This window comes from Mustela lutreola, chromosome 4 (genome assembly GCF_030435805.1).
Source record: "Mustela lutreola isolate mMusLut2 chromosome 4, mMusLut2.pri, whole genome shotgun sequence".
Classification (NCBI taxonomy): Eukaryota; Metazoa; Chordata; class Mammalia; order Carnivora; family Mustelidae; genus Mustela; species Mustela lutreola.
In genome coordinates, this window is record NC_081293.1 from 164,777,444 (window position 1) to 164,796,617 (window position 19,174).

General features: G+C 36.2%; 1 protein-coding gene across 4 annotated transcripts in view; it reads right to left on the minus strand.

The window, feature by feature from the left end:
- IMMP2L (inner mitochondrial membrane peptidase subunit 2) overlaps window positions 1–19,174 on the minus strand; it is an 867,031-nt gene that overhangs the window by 789,695 nt on the left and 58,162 nt on the right. For 3 of the 4 annotated variants that reach the window (XM_059171589.1, XM_059171592.1, XM_059171590.1), the window contains one exon: window positions 6,206–6,309. In XM_059171589.1, the coding sequence (XP_059027572.1) occupies window positions 6,206–6,309 (104 nt within the window). Of the gene's footprint in view, window positions 1–6,201; window positions 6,310–19,174 lie in introns of those variants that run through there. The other variant, XM_059171593.1, reaches the window with a different exon arrangement.

The following is a 19,174-nucleotide window of genomic DNA, read 5'->3' on the forward strand; positions in this document are numbered from 1 at the left end:
GACACAAAGAAACTAGCACCTTTCATTTTTTCCAAAGGCTCAATTGTTTCATCTATTTCCCGGGCTGAAGTCTTTGCTCACATTCACTGCTAGAGAGGTAGCCATTATAGCGGCCATGTGTCAGAAAATGGCAATCAGTTTAGCATGTCACAAACCAGCTGTAGAAATTGTATGCAAACTATATGTTCATAGTAATGCCATATCGCTATTAACAAAGAGACTACATTTCATGAACCACTGTATCAGAAATTCATTACAGAAATGATATGATAGATGCCGAGATATTAGGGCCCACTTGACTTCTTTGCTGAGAATGAGTAAGGGTCTTCAACCAAACCACCACCACAACACATAGAGGCATTATAGTTTGAAGGTCAAGAATACAGGAGTTGATGAGAGGCACTTCAAAACTTTGCTTTTCCATTTACTAGCTATATGTCCTTAAGCAACTTGCTTATTCTCTCTATACCTCACTGTTCTCATCTACAATATAGGAATAACAACAGGACCTACCGTCAGGGGTGGTTAGAATAAGGATTAAATAAAAATGAAATAGAACTCTTAACCCAGTGACTGGAAAACAACAGTCAATACATATTAAAAACTGTTGTGGGGGTACCTGGCTAGCTCAGTTGGTTGAATATGTGCCTCTTGATCTCATGGTCATGAATTCAAACCCCATACTAGACATGGAGTCTACTTAAAAAACAAACAAACAACTGCTGAGGATACCTTTTTTTCTCTCTCTCATAGACTGCATGTCTTTTTTCTTTGTCTTTGGACCTGATCACCCCAATACTCTTCCCAATACAAAGTGTTTCACTATCTTGGGATGTCTGCTTTTGCTTCACAGCAACTATCCCAGTACTGTTCCACCACAGACTTTAGGATCTCACATTAGCTGACCTTAGACACACTCCAAGAAAGCAGCAGTGGCTGATGGGAAAAGGTTAAGACACAGTGATGTCTGTCCAATAGAAACAGTGCATGTCACATGTTTAATTTTGAATTTTCTAGTAGCCACATTAAAAAGAAAAAAAAGCAACATTTAAGTTCATTTTAATAAGGTACTTTATCTGACTGCATATACCCAAAATACCATTTTAACAAGGGGCAATAACCACTTCAGCTGCTCAATAGTCACATTGCCTGTTACGTGAAACAGGACAGGTTCAGAGTCAAGTGGACCTAGGTTTACATTCTGGCTCTGCTATTCACTTGCTATTTACTTGCTAAATATCATTTTCAGTGTGTTAAAAATAACCATTTCCAGATGCTGTTATAAGAATTAAGTAAAAATGGCATGCACAAAGTGCACAGCACAATGTCTGATATACAGGGGTACTCATAAAATGAGAATTTCCCTACCCGCATCTTCTATTCTAGAACTGAACATGGGTTCAATGTAGTATGATCTATGAGCCAGCCTTAATTCCTTCTCTTCCATCTGTACTATAAGCTTTAGCCTTTCCTCTACCTGCACAGCTCTCCCTCCTTGCTTCCTAGCAGCAGTAAACGGGACTGTGTGGACTTCGGGAAGCCATGAGTCTCTTAGTCATGACCCAAGTATGGAGTCCTTAGAATCCAAAATGACTTAGGCGAGAGCATTTCCTTCTCTGTCCCTATCTCATCTGCCTGTAGCTTTACCACTGCTACAGCTTCCCCAGCAAGTGCCATCAACTGCAATGCTTCCCCACGGGAACATACACTGACCTCAAAATTTCTAAAGGTGAAGATTTTTCTACAAAATAACTGGGAGAACCCTTCAAAAGTGTCAAGATCAAAACGGACAAAGGACAAATGAGGAACTATAACAAATTGGAGGAGACTAGAGACATTTAAAAAAAAATCAAAATGAAATATGAGATCCTAAATGAACATTTGTGGGAAAACTGGTGAAACTCACATAAGGTCTGCGAGTTAGATAAATAAATAAAATAAACAATAGTATTATTGTATCAAGGTCAAGTTCCTCATCTCAGTAAGTGTACCATGGTAATGTACAATGTTAATTTAGGGGGGTATAAGATGAAAAGTCTGCTGGTCTAAGGGATAACATGGTGACTACAGCTGAGAACACTGTATTGTTTCATTGAAATTTGCTAAGAAAGTAGAACTTAAATGTTCTCACACACAAAAGGTAATTATGTAAGGTGACAGATGTGTTAACTCAATGGGGTGAATCCTATCATTATATATGTGTGTATATATATATATATATATACATATATATATATATATATATAAAATCATCCCACTGTGTGCTTTAAATATCACAATTCATTTGTCAATTACACGTCAGTAAAGCTGAAAAAAACAACACTAGAGGTTATATGGGAACTTTCTATACTATTTTTATGACCTTTCTTCAGGTCTAGTATCATTTCAAACTAAAAAGCTAGAACACTTTAAAGTGTGATTATTTGAGACTTTATTATGAAGGAAACTCTGTCCCAATGGATTTGTTAATTGACATATCACTGTAAATATGCTACTTATGTTAAGCCTACTGCAGTAAGGCCATCACACAAGTCAATGAAAAGTCAATTCCAAGGTATAGAAAATCCACCTTAATCACCACTATTAGTTCACAAATCCACTAAGAGAGTATGATGTCACCTACATACATTCAGTAATACCAAGGACTTGATGACAGCCAAGTCATGTTTTATGTGACAAGTAATGTTTTTAAACAAATGTATCTTTTGATTTAACATTATTGAATAACATGCTTAAATATCAGCTCCACTGAGACCAACTTTTCACAGAAAGAAAGTGACAGGGAAAGATAAGGAAAAGATGCAAAGAAGCATATTCTAATATGTACCTCCTCAGACCCTCCACCCTTTAGGGAACAGCCTTGGTCAATAAACTCTGAACAAAACCCACTGCAATAGAAAAGAAAGTCTGTTCTGCTACAGCATGTGTTTCTGTAACATGAATCGGCTCATAGGGACTAGGGAGAAAGGGTTTCAATGTAAAGCAGAAGCTGCATTAGTTCACATGGAATTTTTTCCCAGATCATTAATGTGTTGCCTCATTAATAATAGCAACTGAAGGCTAAGTACACTAACAGCAATAAGCCAGGAAGGAATCAGTATTATATATTTGATCCTTCTCTTACAAGTGCTTATTGCAAGTTCAACCCTGATCTTTGTTTAAAATATATATACATATATATATATTTATATTATATTATATATAACAGATTATATATAATTATATATACATATGAAGGTAAAACACATATATAATAATATATATAATATATATTATTTATATTATATATTATATTATGTTATACATATATATCTATATATGAAGGTAACACTGAACAATAAGCAGAGGATAAACCTCTGGTATCAGTACACTTTGTACAAAGCTTGTAATCTTCTCACTATTTGTAACTTCTGATGAAAATGTCCCTCTGCCCTTGTATACACAGACAAGCTCAACCCTTCCTTACATTGCCTTCCACCAACTTACCTTCAGCTTTATCGTTTTAAATATATCCTACATTTACTGCACTGCTTATTTATAAAAAATTTCATGTCGTTTCAATTGTGCTAGCAGTTTTATTGAATTGTTATTGTTTTCATTAGTGCTCTAGTTACAAAGTTGCATTAGCCCTACTACTTTATGAATTTGCAAACTGTAATTTTTCCAGAAATGTATATATAATAATAAAAATGCTGTATTTCCATATACACTGAATATATAAAGCACTCTCCCAGGATATTTTTAGATATAAACTGTCTTACTACCTTGTTTCCAAAGATTTTATGTGTCAATGAAATGTGTCTTATCAATTTATAAACAAAATGAGGAACTATATTTTCTATTTAGCCTTAAATACAAATTGAGTCACTCATTTCTTGAATCACACATCTCTTAAATAGACAGAATGTTCTGATATAATAATGATAATTATCATCTAAGTTAAAACCAGACTGATACATTTTGTAAGAAAAGCAAATATTCAGTGTTGACATGAATTAAATATATATTCATGAACATTAATCAAACCAACATCAGTCTTTTCAAATGAAGCAGTCTATAAAATGTCTAAATATAATAAGGACATTTAGAAAACATTTTTGCTCATAAAACTAAAAAGATATTTTATTTTATTTTTTTTTTTTAAAGATTTTATTTATTATTTATTTGACAGAGAGAGAGAAATCACAAGTAGGCGGAGAGTCAGGCAGAGAGAGAGAGAGAAGCAGGCTCCCGCTGAGCAAAGAGCCCGATGCGGGGCTCGATCCCAGGACACTGAGATCATGACCTGAGCCGAAGGCAGTGGCTTAATCCACTGAGCCACCCAGGCGCCCCTAAAAAGATATTTTAAATGTGTTTATATGGTAAAAAAGAATTTAGCAAAAGACTTTTTGTTTCTTTCTCAAAAAAAAAATCATTACCTAATGATTATTTGTTGTTAAATAATATAATACCAATGACTAAGCATTCTTTTACGTAAACGGTTCCTTCTAGCAACCAGCATTATGAAAGAAAATTTGTGTTATTTGCACATGACAGAAATACAACACATAATTAACTCATTAAAAATACAGTTCAACCCAAGGAGTTATAATTTATTATATCAACCCCAATTCAGATATACTATTTTTAAATTAATTTATATAATAAATATCAATTAGTTTAATACTTACATAAGAGAATACTATTCTCTTTCTCACATAGTCCATAACATGCTAGCATACTTTTATGGACCCAAGCAACTCTGAATTTCAAGGGACCTTTTTTTTTCCCAATTACCTATTCAAATTTACTTGCTTAGAGATAGTCAGCATGTTTCTCTAGGGAAAAAAAAAAAAAACCTGCACAATTGTCTGCTTATAGTGTGACCTCTTTCACTTGGGTGGGTATCCTTCTCCATCACTGACTAAGTGAGAATGTAACCTTGTCAAACCGAAGGCAAAAGAATAATGAGCACACAACAGGCTAACCCAGCATGGAAAAGGTTGTTAAGGAGGTTGCAAAACAAAGTACTCTGAATGACAAAACAGAAGTAGAGTCCAAAGAGTAGGTTTATATTAAAGAAAGCCCTCAATAACATGAAAAGCATTAAATCCCCACCCTTGGATTTCTGCCATACAAAACTCCATTCAAATGTAATTATTTTATCAGTTAGTAACCAGATTTGATTAATATGTTTTTGAATGAATCCTGGTAAAACAGGCTTGAAGGAGACACCTTTGTGAAACATCTATTTCTACAAAGAGCTAGCCAAAAGTTAGTATAAACAAGTAGATCATGTTTTATGTTTACCAAACAATTACATTCTCATCCAACAACAACAACAACAAAAAACAACAAATATTCCAATTAAAGAACCAGAAATATAAACTGGAAGTCTTCACCAAACACCAGGATTTGACTATCATTAAAACAAATGACAGTAACTGCCGTATTAATTGCTACCCAGATGTACTAACTGCCATCACAGGGAAACATAGGAAAACATTTTTATAAGTGGTTGAAACCAGAAATCAGGCAAGTTCTGTTAGTCTTTGAAGTGTGAATTTACTTTTAAAACAAACAAATCTCAAACCTAAACCATTTAAGCACGTGCTGGTTCTATGTATTATATCATTGCATCAATCATGCACACTTGGGCGTTCTTTTTCTACATTAAGACTGGCATGAAACTCTTGTTCCTGACAAGTTATACTTTAACAGAGAAACAGTGCCACCTTTTGGTCCCAAACAAAAGCCTCCAGTCCACTAATCTTCCAAATTGCCTTATTTCAGTTCAATCACTCAGACATCCATAAAAATGTCACTGAACTTCATGTCACAATTATCATCTTCTAGAAATATTGTGTACCTACACAAACTAATAAAAATGAAATTAACATTAAGGTTGCTTCCAAGAGCAAAATTTCAAAATAATCCAAACTGATACCAAATACATGTACTTTAGATCACCAATATAATTTCTAATCAACATATCGTCAAAGACATTTTACCAAATTCAAGTATGTCGACCAACTGATATATTTTAAATATAAAAGAAAAATCCTTTTTTATAGCACTGTTACATTTCAAAATTGATTTTTAAAAATATATTAACTTAACATGTATTATTAATTTAGTAATTAGCAATGATATTAACAGCAAATTATCAGTTAAACCAATTATAAGTATCTTTATATACAAATATAATATGCTTCTGATTACTTACACCAATGACACAATGTCACCACGTTGTACTTCAAAATTCCTCACTTTCCAGTGGTTCAAAAGCACCACATCAGATGATTGGCTCCCCCCAGGATTCAAAGAAGGCTAGAAAATAAGAAGAAAGAGACACATCTATCATTTGTATTTTTCAATCTTCATGGTTCCTTGCACTTCACAGCTTTAGTGCAGTGCAATAAAACATTTCTAATATAGTAGCTTTCAATGAATTGCTGTTCTAAAGTAACTGCCAATGATGAGTTTTCAAAAAGACTCATCGGTATTCTTCACAGGTGAATGGGGTGGGGGGGGAATACATCACCAATACTCATTTGAAAGGAAAATGTGCTAGATATTCAAATCTTTACAAGCTCCAGTAAAGAGGTATGAAAAGCTTTAAGAAGGATTATTAAAAAAAAAAGGGGGGGGGGAGGAAGAAGTGAATCATACCTCCCAAAGGAATATTCAGATGGGATCGAATGCCACAGTAGTGCACATCACTGTTCCATTGGGGGAAAAGAAGAAATAATCTCCAATCAACCAGGGAAACAGCCATATGAAAAAGAGAAGGGAACAGAAGAAACAAGGGATGGGACAATCATAGGAGATGTGGGCATTTCCCTCGTTGACCTCTTCTAGAGAGAGCAGGGAGCGAGTATCCAGGTCCCAGTTTCAACCTAGTAAGTGACCTTCACCTTAGGATTCGTATGAGTCTAGATGTGCCTGAGGACGGATGGGGCAAAAACTGAAACATGTTTTATGTAAGGATTTATCTGAAGGTCGGGAACCATTAAGGCATAAAAATCTGAGGAACCATGAAGACAACACACCTGTCACTTGGACAGGGGTGCCAAAAAAAGCCAGTAAATAAAGTCTGAAACCTGAGGTGGGAACAGAGAAAATAAAAAGAGAACAGGGAAAAACTAGGATAGCTTTCTCGCCATTGACTCTCCAAGGTCTCTGGGCATGCCACGAGGGGAAAGCGCAGTCTCTGTGGTAGTGGGGCAAGGGCCAAACCACAGTGGAGCCCCTCCACCCTCACTGACAGGGGCAGCACAGCCCAGGGCAGAAGCCCGGAAAACAGTGGATGCCACACAACAGCCAGCCTCCGGAGCAGGAGGGATACACTCTTTCTCAAAGACTCCTGAAATTATTTGAAGATTTCCATAAAGCCAATGTGAGCAAAGCTGTAAAAATATTGTGTGGGCGCAATTATCGTGATCTTTTTGTGACTCCCCATATTTTCTCATGGCCAAAATATACTGGACATTTCTGAAGATCTCAAATACTCCCACAGCTTCTACCAACTCCTTTATGTAATATGCCTAAGTATCACTATCTTTATTTTTAAATTCTGGGCTACTCATTTAACTTGACTATCTCATGTAAAATTCAACACAATTAAATGCAAATTGTCATTCTTTCTTACCAAAAAAGCTTTTCTTTCTTATTTTCTTATATCTTAGTTACCATTTTCCCAGTCAACCAGCTTAAAATCTTGGTTATCTTTTTACTTCATATGGAACCAATCACCAAACTAAGGAGTTTTATTGTTTTCTTCATGAAGTCTTTCACTTATGGTCCGACCTTCCTCTTCCCTCTCCATTAACATAACTGAAGCACCAACTGTTATATAACTAATCATTTTCACCTGCAAATCAGAAAGGAATGATTCCATTTCTTTTTAGCCATATGATTTTGAGCTAGTTTTTTTTATTATGTTTCCATTTCCTTACTAGGTGGTGATAATTAGTAACTAGGCTAATTAGTAATAATACACAATAATAGCCAGTACTGACCAAGAGCTCAACTGTTCTTTTAATGATAACCAGACATAGTGAGTGCTTACCATATGCAAGGCACTGTTCTAAGAGTTTTACAAATATTAACTTCCTTGGTGAGATCATTCACTTCAAGGGCATAGAACAGTTCTTGAATCACAGATAAGCTCTCAGTAATCTCTATAACTGGTAATATTTATTAAACAATTTTAATGATAGGTAGTTTTGTGTCCTTTCTCAGGTTCTTCTGGCTCCATAATAAAGAACAGAGCTGATACAGTAGGATGAATCCAAGGGGCTTTTTCGGGCCATGTGCTAGGGAATGGAACTTTTGCCATCACACAGTAGGGTTAGATTAAAAATTCAGCTTCCATGGGGGTTCATTCTCTCTCATTCCTATTCTCTATCTCCCTCTCTGTCTGTGAGTTTACTATCTTACAAGTCTTTTCTTGTATATTTCTTTCTATTTCTCCCCCTATACAACTGATGTAATAAAGGTGGCCTGGGGAGAGGCCACCTGAACCATAAAGAGAAAAATCTCCTCATTGTACTTTCACTGGGTCTGTTTCTTCTCCTTGCCACCAGATTAACGAAGAACAAAGTGATTTAGTAATCTGACTGCTCTTCCTCAGTCTCTTTTATCGCTGTTTTTCAAAAGTTTGTGGCTACTGCTCATAATGAGAAATGCATTTAACACACATGGACAAACACAATTCTGAACAAAATTCCACAAGACAATAATTGCCTTTATGACATGTACCCTGGTATTTTCTATTCTCTCCTAATCTGTTTTGAAAATTCTGTCTATAACCAACCATATTAAGTTCACATCCACTGTCTTGATTTTGCAACTGACTAGTAAGTTGCATTCCGCAGTGCTAAAATCATAACTTTAGACAATTCTTCTTCAACCATTATCCTATGACTGTTGCAATTTTCCAGAATTCCACCTTTAGTTCATTCATTAGGGTTTTTAAATTCTTCCCCTGAAAGTCTCATCAACATTCTCAGTTGCAAATACCATCCACATACCAATGACATCTAAATGTGTAGTCCCCAAATCACTTTCTTCTCTATCCTCAATCTGCAGCACTTCACAAGATAGCACGTGCAGACTGTAATGTAATTTTTGCTTACCTGTCTGTCTCTACAACTAAGCAAGAAGCATTTTTATCCACCATGGTAACCCATAGTTATTTTATACTCCCAACACCAACTACTTCTCTTAGAACTCATAGCTCTCTAAGTGGTTGCTAGACATCTCATCTGGTTAAGTCATTCCCCTACCTTAAATCCTTCACTAACTTCCTAATACTACCAATATGATGGGCTTCAAAATCAAAATCAGGACATACATGATCTGCAGGACCCTATCATTCCCCATTTACATAGTTCCTACCTGTTAAATTAAACCATAAGTAGCGTATTCACTGACACTTCCGAGCTATCATATAAGCAAATATTTCTGCCTGAAATGTTCCCTTTTTCCACTTTCTGCCATCTTGTTAACTCACACAGCAAAACAGCATTTGCATCTCATGAGGCAATTTCATAGGAATTCTTTCCTAACCCTCATTTCTGCTTCTCCCTATTGCCAGGTTCAGTGTCCGTTACGTAATCAAAACTCTCAAGTTCCCCATCACCAACCTATGATCGTTTCTATCACACCATATTTAAATATGCATTCTAATTATTGCTTTATCTCTCTTTCCAAGATCCTATAAGCCTTTCGAGAATATGTTGTTTCTTATGTCTGTGTACTTGACATCTAGGCACATAGGGTGATTAATAATTTTCAGTGGAAAGGCTGAGAAATATCAATTATTGAAATTCCCCCCAAACTTCCTAAATTAACATGCCCAGAAGAAAGGTCATATTCTGCTCCAGCTCCCAATTATATTTCTGTATTCCCCTCCTTAGTTAACAGTATACCATTCACCCTGCTCCACAGACTAAAATACTCCTGAGTTAGCTTCACTTTCTTGCTCTCCCTTTGGTCTCTCATCATCTGACTGTTCCTCTGCCCAGAATACCTTTCTCCTACTTGGAAAATTCTACTTATCTCTCAAAGCACAGCTTGGATGATGACTTCTGTATGAAGCCTTGAATAAACAAACAAAAAAATACCTGCAGCTCCCTTATAGAAATTAGGAAATTACGTAGTGGTGCTCCAAGCCAGAGGACAAAGAATCCCCATAGACTCCAATCCTGACACTTGGATTCATCTTTTCCTTATAGATCACTTGTCAACCAGCTTTTCTAACTCCAATTGTTAGAATCAAAAGGTAATGAATTGCAAACAAAACATCTATGTAGGGAAAAAATCCCAGAAGGAAGCATGTCTAATTTCAAACAGTAAAATATTAGAATCATCAGTCAACACCTGGAAGACCTTGTTTGATTTTATAAAGGAAACAATACAGTTTTCTTTTACCTTTCCTCTCCTCTACAAGGTTACATTTAATCATTCCCCCATCTGTGCTCCCTTTGCTATTGAGGTTGACTTCAACGATACTTCTTAAAACCTCATTATAGGTACCTGCCTACATACATGACTCCTTCATTCAACTGTAAGCTTTTCACTTGCAGAAATCATGGCTTACCCATGTTTGTGTGCCCTGAAGAAGAGCTGAAAATAGTATTTCTGTATTTAAAAGTTTAAAATATTAAAGGTTTTAAAAGCATTTTTAAATAAGATGGTTCCTAGGCAATGTACATTATCTAAACAATGTATACATTTCTTTTCATAAAAACATATTCTAGGTAAGTCTAGTAAGAAATCTTTTGTGCTGCATCAAGTTAGGCAATTTAAACACTAGCAATAAGGTTGAGGAGTGCTTTATTATTATGCATAATGAAATAATGCTGGTGTAGAATTCATTATGTGAAATAGAATAAAACAGAATAAAATTTTCACAACAGAATAAAATTTTTTCTTCACTGTTCATTTATGAATATGAATAATACTTATCTTATAGAAAAATTTTCTTCAATTGGGAAACTATTCTATGGGACTATAACAACCATAGTTCTTTGTACTTCAATTTAAAAACTTATTAAAAAGAAGAAGCACTTAAGTTCCTGAGTTTCCTAAAACAACTTTTGAGAAGGAAGAAAAATAATGCACTAACTTCAAAATGAAAAATTTATATGAAAAGCCCATTCAAATAATGCTATTTCAGAAAAATTAGTAAGTCATGTTATTACTTAGAAATTTTACATCTCACTTTTCCTTGTGGGAATGGCAGTTTATGCTTCAAACAGAGAAGTAATCTTTTCAAATCAAAGAAGTTACACACATGAAATCTAAATTAAAAGTCATAAACTTTCGGAGACTAATGTAACCAGAGTCTGTATTTTCTTGACATATTGTTAATACCTTAAATCCCAGATTTGCCAAGACAAAATCAAAATTATAACCAACTTAAGATAATCAACTTTGGAAGTAAGAAACCTCAGAGAATGGGGCACCTGCATGGCTCAGTTGGTTAAGCCATTGCCTTCGGCGCAGGACATGATCCTGGAGCCCCGGGATCGAATCCCTCATTGGGTTCCCTGCTCATCAGGGAGTGTGTTTCTCCCTCTGACCCTCATCTCTCTCATGTTCTCTCTCACTCTCTCAAATAAATAGATAAAATCTTAGAAAGAAAGAAAGAAAGAAAGAAAGAAAGAAAGAAAGAAAGAAAGAAAGAAACCTGAGAATATTTAATCTAGGAGTTTCCACCTCCATTTCAAAAATACATGTTCCTCCTGGGAGTCAAGGAGATTTTGAGTTGTAAGGAAAAAAACACTGATAATCATTGGGATTACAAACCCCACAGCTGTTCTGCCCACCTTTCCTTCAGTAACTGGCATCTTCAAGTGCAATCTATTCATGAGCTCCCACCATGCAGCAGTAAGGTTAAAAATCAACAACTTACCCAAAACCAGACAAAGACCACACCAAAAAGGAGAATTGCAGACCAATATCCCTGATGAACACAGATGCAAAAATTCTCACCAAGATACTAGCCAATAGAATCCAACAGTACATTAAAAAGGATTATTCACCATGACCTAGCGGGATTTATTCCTGGGCTGCAAGGGTGGTTCAATATCTGCAAATCAATCAGTGCGGTACACTACATTAATAAAAGAGAGGACAAGAACTATGAGATACTCTCAAAAGATGCAAAAAAAACAAATCATTTGACAAAGTATAGCATCCTTTCTTGATTAAAACTCTTCACAGGGCAGGGGTAGAGGGAACATTACTCATAGAACCATCTACAAAAAGCCCACAGCAAATATCATTCTCAAGATCAGTAACACAGCAGCGATGTCCACTACTACCACTGTTGTTCAACATAATACTAGAAGTCCTAGCTTCAGCAATCAGAAAGAGAGGGAGAAAGGAAGAAAGAAAGAAAGAAAGAAAGAGCATCCAAAAAAGCAAAGATGTCATACTCTCGCTCTTTCCAAATGCCCTGAAACTCTCTACACAAAACCCAAAAGGTCTCCACCCCAAAACTACTAGAACTCATACAGGAATTCAGCAAAGTGGCAGGATATAAAATCAATACACAGAAATCAGTTGCATTTCGATACAGTAGCAATGAGACAGAAGAAAGAGAAATTAAGGAGTCAATCCCATTTACAATTGCACCAAAAACCACAAGATACCTAGGAATAAACCTAACCAAAGAGGCAAAGGATATGTACTCAGAAAACCACAGAACACTCATGGAAGAAATTGAGGAAGACACAAAGAAATGGAAAAACTTTCCATGTTCATGGATTGGAAGAACAAATATTGTGAACATGTCTATGCTACCTAAAGCAATCTACACATTCAATGCAATCCCTATCAAAATACCATCTACTTTTTTCACCAAATTGGAACAAATAATCCTAAAAATTGTATGGAACCAGAAAAGACCCCAAATAGCTAAAGGACTGTTGAAGAAGAAAACCAAACCTGGTGGCATCACAATTCCAAACTTCAGCTCTATTACAAAGCTATAATCATCAAGACAGTATGGTACTGGCACAAAAACAGCCACGTAGATCAATGGAACAGAATAGAGAACCCAAAAATGGACTTTCAACTCTTTGGTCAACTGATCTTCAACAAAGCAGGAAAGAATGTATAATGGATAAAAGACAAACTATTCAACAAATGATGTTGGGAAAATTGGACAGCCACATGCAGAATGAAACTGGACCACTTTCCTACACCATACCCTAAAATAGGCTCAAAATGGATGAAAGGCCTAGATGTGAGAGGAGAATCCATCAAAATCCTTGAGGAGAACACAGGCAGCAACCTTTGTGACCTTGGTTATAGCAATTTCTGACTAGACACATCCCAAAGGCAAGGGAAACACATGCAAAAATGAACTAATGGGACTTCATCAAGATCAAAAGGTTTTGCACAGTAAAGGAAACAGTCAACAAAACTGAAAGACAACTGACAGAATGTGAGACTATATTTGTAAATGACATATCAGATAAAGGGCTGGTATCCAGAATCTATAAAGAATTACCAAATTCAATACTCAAAGAACAAATAATCCAATCAAGAAAAGGGCAGAAGACAAAGACAGACATTTCTCCAAAAAAGACAAATGACCAACAGACACATGAAAAAATGCTCATCATCACTCAACATCAGGGAAATACAAATCAAAACCACAATGAGATATCACCTCATACTGGTCAGAATGACTAAAATTAATAAGTCAGGAAATGATAGATGTTGGCAAGGATGTGAAGAAAGGGGAACCCTCTTGCATTTTTGGTTGGAATGCAAGCTGGTGAACCCACTCTGGAAAACAGTATGGATGTCCCTCAAGAAGTTGAAAATAGAGGTAATTTATCACCCAGCAATTACACTACTGGGTATTTACTCCAAAGATATAAATGTAGTAATCCAAAAGAGGACCTGCACCCAATATTTATAGCAGCAATGTCCACAATAGCCAAATTATGGAAAGAGCTCAGATATCCATCTACAGATGATAAAGAAGATGTGGGGTAAGTGTGTATGTGTGTGTGTGTGTGTGAATACTACTCAGCCATCAAAAAAATGAAATCTTGCCATTTGCAATGATGTAGATAGAACTAGAGGGTATTATGCTAAGCTAAATAAGTCAATCAGAGAAAGACAATTATCACATGATCTCATTAGCATGTGAAATTTAGGAAACAAAACAGAGGATCATAGGGGAAGGGAGGGAAAAATAAAACAAGACAAAAATCAGAGAGAGAGACAAGCCATAAGAGACTCTTAATCATGGAACTAAACTGAGGGTTGCTGGAGGGGAGAGGAGTTGGAGGATGGGGTAACTGGGTGATGGACATTAAGAAGGGCACACGATATCATTAGCACTGGGTGTTATACAAGACTGATGAATCACTGACCTCTACCTCTGAAACTAATAATATATTACATGCTAACTAATCAAATTTAAATTAAAAAAAAAATCAACTTGGAGAAGTCTTTTGGATAGCACTTGCTCCAAAGACAGAGAACTGCGTTTACATCTTGGCACTGTCTCCTTACTCGCCAGATTACCTTAAACAGATCATGAAACCCCTCTAAGCCTCATTTCCACGTCACAGGGCCATCGTGAGAAATAAAGACAGGGTCCACAAAGGGTTAACCCAGTGCATAACAGAGAGTAAACAGTCAACAGATTAATGTGATAAAGAGGATGCCAGCAACAACAGGACAAAAGGAAGCAAACAAGCACAGTATTCTTTCTGTCAGATTCAAGATAAGAATAAGCTTCTGCATATGGCTCTGTATGTTTTTTCTTTTAAATACTACACTGGAAGTCTTCTGGCTGAAGATTCTACCACTTATTTCTAAATGCTTGGTGGACTGTTTCTCCATTTCTTTTAAGAAGGTAAAGTCAACATACTTTTTTTTTTTTACGAGAAGGAGAGAGAGATGGGGGGAAGGGCAGAGGGAGAGGGAGAAAGAGAATCTTAAGCAGGCTCCATGCCCAGTGTGCAAACTGACCAGGAGCTCGATATCACAACACTGAGATCACAACCTGAGGTGAAACTGAACAGCCAAATTGAAGCCTAACCAAATGAGTCACCCAGGCACCCCAAGTCATTATACTTTTATTTTGGATCTCAATTATTCTGCTTTTAGGAATTAATCTTCCCAAAATTTAATGTGCACAACTAGTTAAAAATATTTTCTGTAAAAAGCTTATATCTATTATGTCTTAAATTACCATTTTTAACATACACACATACACATGCATATATAAAAAGATATTCATCAAAAATCCAAGTCATGGGGCACCTGGGTGGCTCAGTGGGTTGAGCCGCTGCCTTCGGCTCAGGTCATGATCTCAGGGTCCTGGGATCGAGTCCCGCATTGGGCTCCCTGCTCAGCAGGGAGCCTGCTTCCCCTCTCTCTCTCTCTGCCTGCCTCTCTATCTACTGTGATTTCTCTCTGTCAAATAAATAAATAAAATCTTTAAAAAAAAAAAATCCAAGTCATTAGCTCTGACTGACGAGATTATGGTTTCCTTTTTTTCCCCTTTTTCGGGGTGGGGGGGAGGGCGGTTGGGGGATTCTTGTAACGTTAAAAAGGTTATGGTATGATTTCCTCTGCCCTAAGTATTATATCATTCATGCTAAGAAAGACAACATAAGTCAGCAGATTTCAGCAGATGTTAATAAATTATGCTAAGCCTAGAAATAGCAGATTTCAAACATACTTTTGGAACAAGTACAACACAGCAGTTGGGCTTTAAAGCTATCTCTGATCAAAGACTATGCTGAAGGATTTTTATTTCTCCTACAAACAAATATTATTGTCAAGGTATCCTAAATTCTCAACTTGTGTCTAAATTCAAGCCAAATGACAGTTTGGGGAATTTATGTCTTGGTTTAGAAAAATAAAACTACCCTAGAGAACTGAAGAGAGACATGATGGATTTCTTACCTTGTAAAATTTAGCCATAGCCATCAATCAGTAAATGATATTATTCTGATTTTGATTTTTTCTATAAATTTTTATTAATGTTTCTGTATATTCATTTTTTAATTTAAAAAAAAGTTCCCAACCTGTAATTCACTGCCTATCACCTACCAACAAAGCCTGGTTTTAACCTCACTTCTCTGGACACAGTGCTTTCAACCCCTTCAGACCTATAAAGAGCACCACCCACACTGGCAATATACAATCTAAAAATGTTTGAATATTACATATGGTGCTTTTCAAAGAGATGGTCCCCAGTTACAACCAGGAGGAACCTGCAGTAGCTCTCAGATTTCTTTTGAAGAACCATTATTAACTGCAGCACTGGCGAAGAAGCATGAAATACCATTAAGATAAATGTATATTCCGATAATAGATTATTCTTACTATGAGAAGCCACACTTTTGAAAGAATGTAGGTAAAATGGTCTAAAATGTCATCTTCCTTCCTATTTTTTTAAAAGATTTTACTTATTTATTTATTTGAAAGAGAGAGAAACAGAGTATGGTGGGGATGGGCCGAGGGAGAGGAAGAAACGGACTCCCCACTGAGCAGGGAGTCTGACTCGAGGGTTTCAATCCCAGGACCCTGGGATCATGACCTGAGCAGAAGGCAGATGCTTAACTGAATGAACCACCCAGGTGCCCCCTTCCCTTGTTATTGATGCTTCTAGAGTTTTTGGATTTGCCTCACTAAGTATACAAAATAAAATGAATAATAACTGTGTCCAAGTCCGCATGAAGATTTAAGTTAGAAATGGACCATTCCTTTCAGGTAAAGGATACTTATTATCCCTACCCCTTAATACTTGACCCCTTTCAGTGACCAACCATCTAATTCAAAAATTACTCAAACTTTTACCCATAGGTCCCTTATTTTGGGAAGGGTATTAAAACCTAGAGTCACACACTCATTACGCTTGAGGGCGAAAAGAAGAAATGCAAATCCTAAGGCATCTCAGTTAGTTTACACTTATTAAGCTGTAGTTACATCTGACACTTTATTAATAAGTACAGAATAATGGGTTCTTCGTGCCTGCTCCAGCTTCCAGATGTTCCCCCACAGGGGTGTCTGGCAATATCATGAAGTCCCCACTAGAAAGCGCCCCCTTACAGGGTCACTTGAGAGCTCTGCTCTAGACCAGGCACAACACCTTGTCCAAACCATCCTGGCAGCCTCTTTCTGCACATGTGTAGACTCAAGACAGGCCCCACAGAAGCAGGACAAGAGATACATTCTTCACATGTGCAACTTAAACAACAGGAAAGGAAAAGGAAGCCTTTGGTAAGGATGTGAAGCTACTAAAAAAAAAATTCATTCATGTTTTCTTTCATGTGTTCATTCCTTTGTCGCTGTAAAACTACTGAATTCCAACTCTGACCGGCACTGTGCTAGGCAATGAGATATTTCACCCTTGCAAATCCAGATTTGGGCCTAATCACATTTTATTCAGAGATCTGAGAGCCTTTTTTAAAAATAACTTTGTTTTAATCTTATCCTCTTTTTTTTAATGATTTTATTTATTTATTTGAGAGAGAGAGAGAGAGCATGAGAGGAGAGAGGTCAGCAGGAGAAGCAGACTCCCCGCTGAGCAGGGGACCCGATGTGGGACTTGATCCCAGGACTCCAGGATCATGACCAGAGCCAAAGGCAGTGGCCCAACCAACTGAGCCACCCAGGCATTCCTCTCCTCCTCTTTTTTATACATGTCCAGTTTTTCAAGCAAGCATTCCCCACTTAGGGTATTTCCTTCCCCCTTTTGACATTTCTGCATGAATCACACTCATATAAAATAACGTGTACTTCTGTAGATACTTTATTTTTTCTTTAAAAAGCAGGTCTTTAAAGCTATAGTAAAACAAAGTTAAAGTGGACATACACTATATTAGTTTAATTTGGAAGTGTAATGGGTTGCTAATTTTTTATTCTCCTAAACTTTTGATTTTTTCTATGCACATAGAGTGACACATCACAATTTTACGGGTATTCTCATATATTACTTGTACAAATAAAAATCTTTACAAACTATCTACAAGGTAATTTGCCAAAACATATCTAAAGTCTTTAAAGTGGTCTTATCCTTAGACCTGGAAATGTTACATTTGGTTAAACAATATGGTACAAGAATACTAAAAGCCATTAACAATCACACGACAGAAAAATATTTAAGGGAGCGGGGTGCCTGGGTGGCTCAGTCAGTTAAGCCACTGCCTTCAGATCAGGTCCTGATCCCAGGGTGCTGGGATGGAGCCCTCGGGCTCCTTGCTCAGTGGGGAACCTGCTTCTCCCTTTCTCCCCTGCTCTTGTGCTCTCTCTTGCTCTCTCTCTCTCTCTCGCAAGTAAAAATAAATAAAATCTTTAAGAATACATTTTAGGATACTTGGATATGTTTGGCAAAATAAATTAGGTGAAAATATAATAAATTTTAAAAGAAATATAGAGAAAGAAGGGAGAGAGGGGGGGGGAGGAAAACAGTACAGAAAAAGATAAGAATTTATAATGGTTGAGAAAGGCAAATTTTGAAGTCAAAAGCCTGGGCTTATATCTGTTTAATTCTTAACAAATTAATCTTTTTGTTCCTGTTTCTTCATCTGTAAAATGGATAATAGTACCTTCATCACAGGGTTGTGGGAGATACTAAATTTACTAGTATATTTACAGTGAATACTACGTTCTAACACCCAAAATATAGAGATCATTCAATATTTTCCAACTGCTATTATTATAGAATAACATCTTAAAATTAATTTATTCTGTAAGGTAATATAGATTATTTTCATTTTGCATATTTTTCTATATTTTCCAAGTTTTCTTCAATCAATATGCAATGCCTTAGAGTAAGAACTAGTTTTTTAAAGAGAAAAACCATCTAATTTTTACATCTTTTTATTACAAGTATTTATGAAGTATGTTTTCTTCCTTAACAACTTTCTTCAGTGTTTAAGCATCCCCTTAGTTCAGATCTCTGTAACTAGACAGCAAACTTTCTGGCTTAATGCAATAGTCCAATAACTATTAAACACTACCATTAAATATATGTATAGTGTTTCCTTGCTAATAAAACAGATATTGACATAGCTTTCCAAATTAATAGTTCTAATTAATCATGACAAGAAATAAGTCGTGTATAATTAATGAGATATAAAATTTATATAAATATCTCTACATATTATCAACAAGACAGGCTATTATATGCAGTATAAACCAG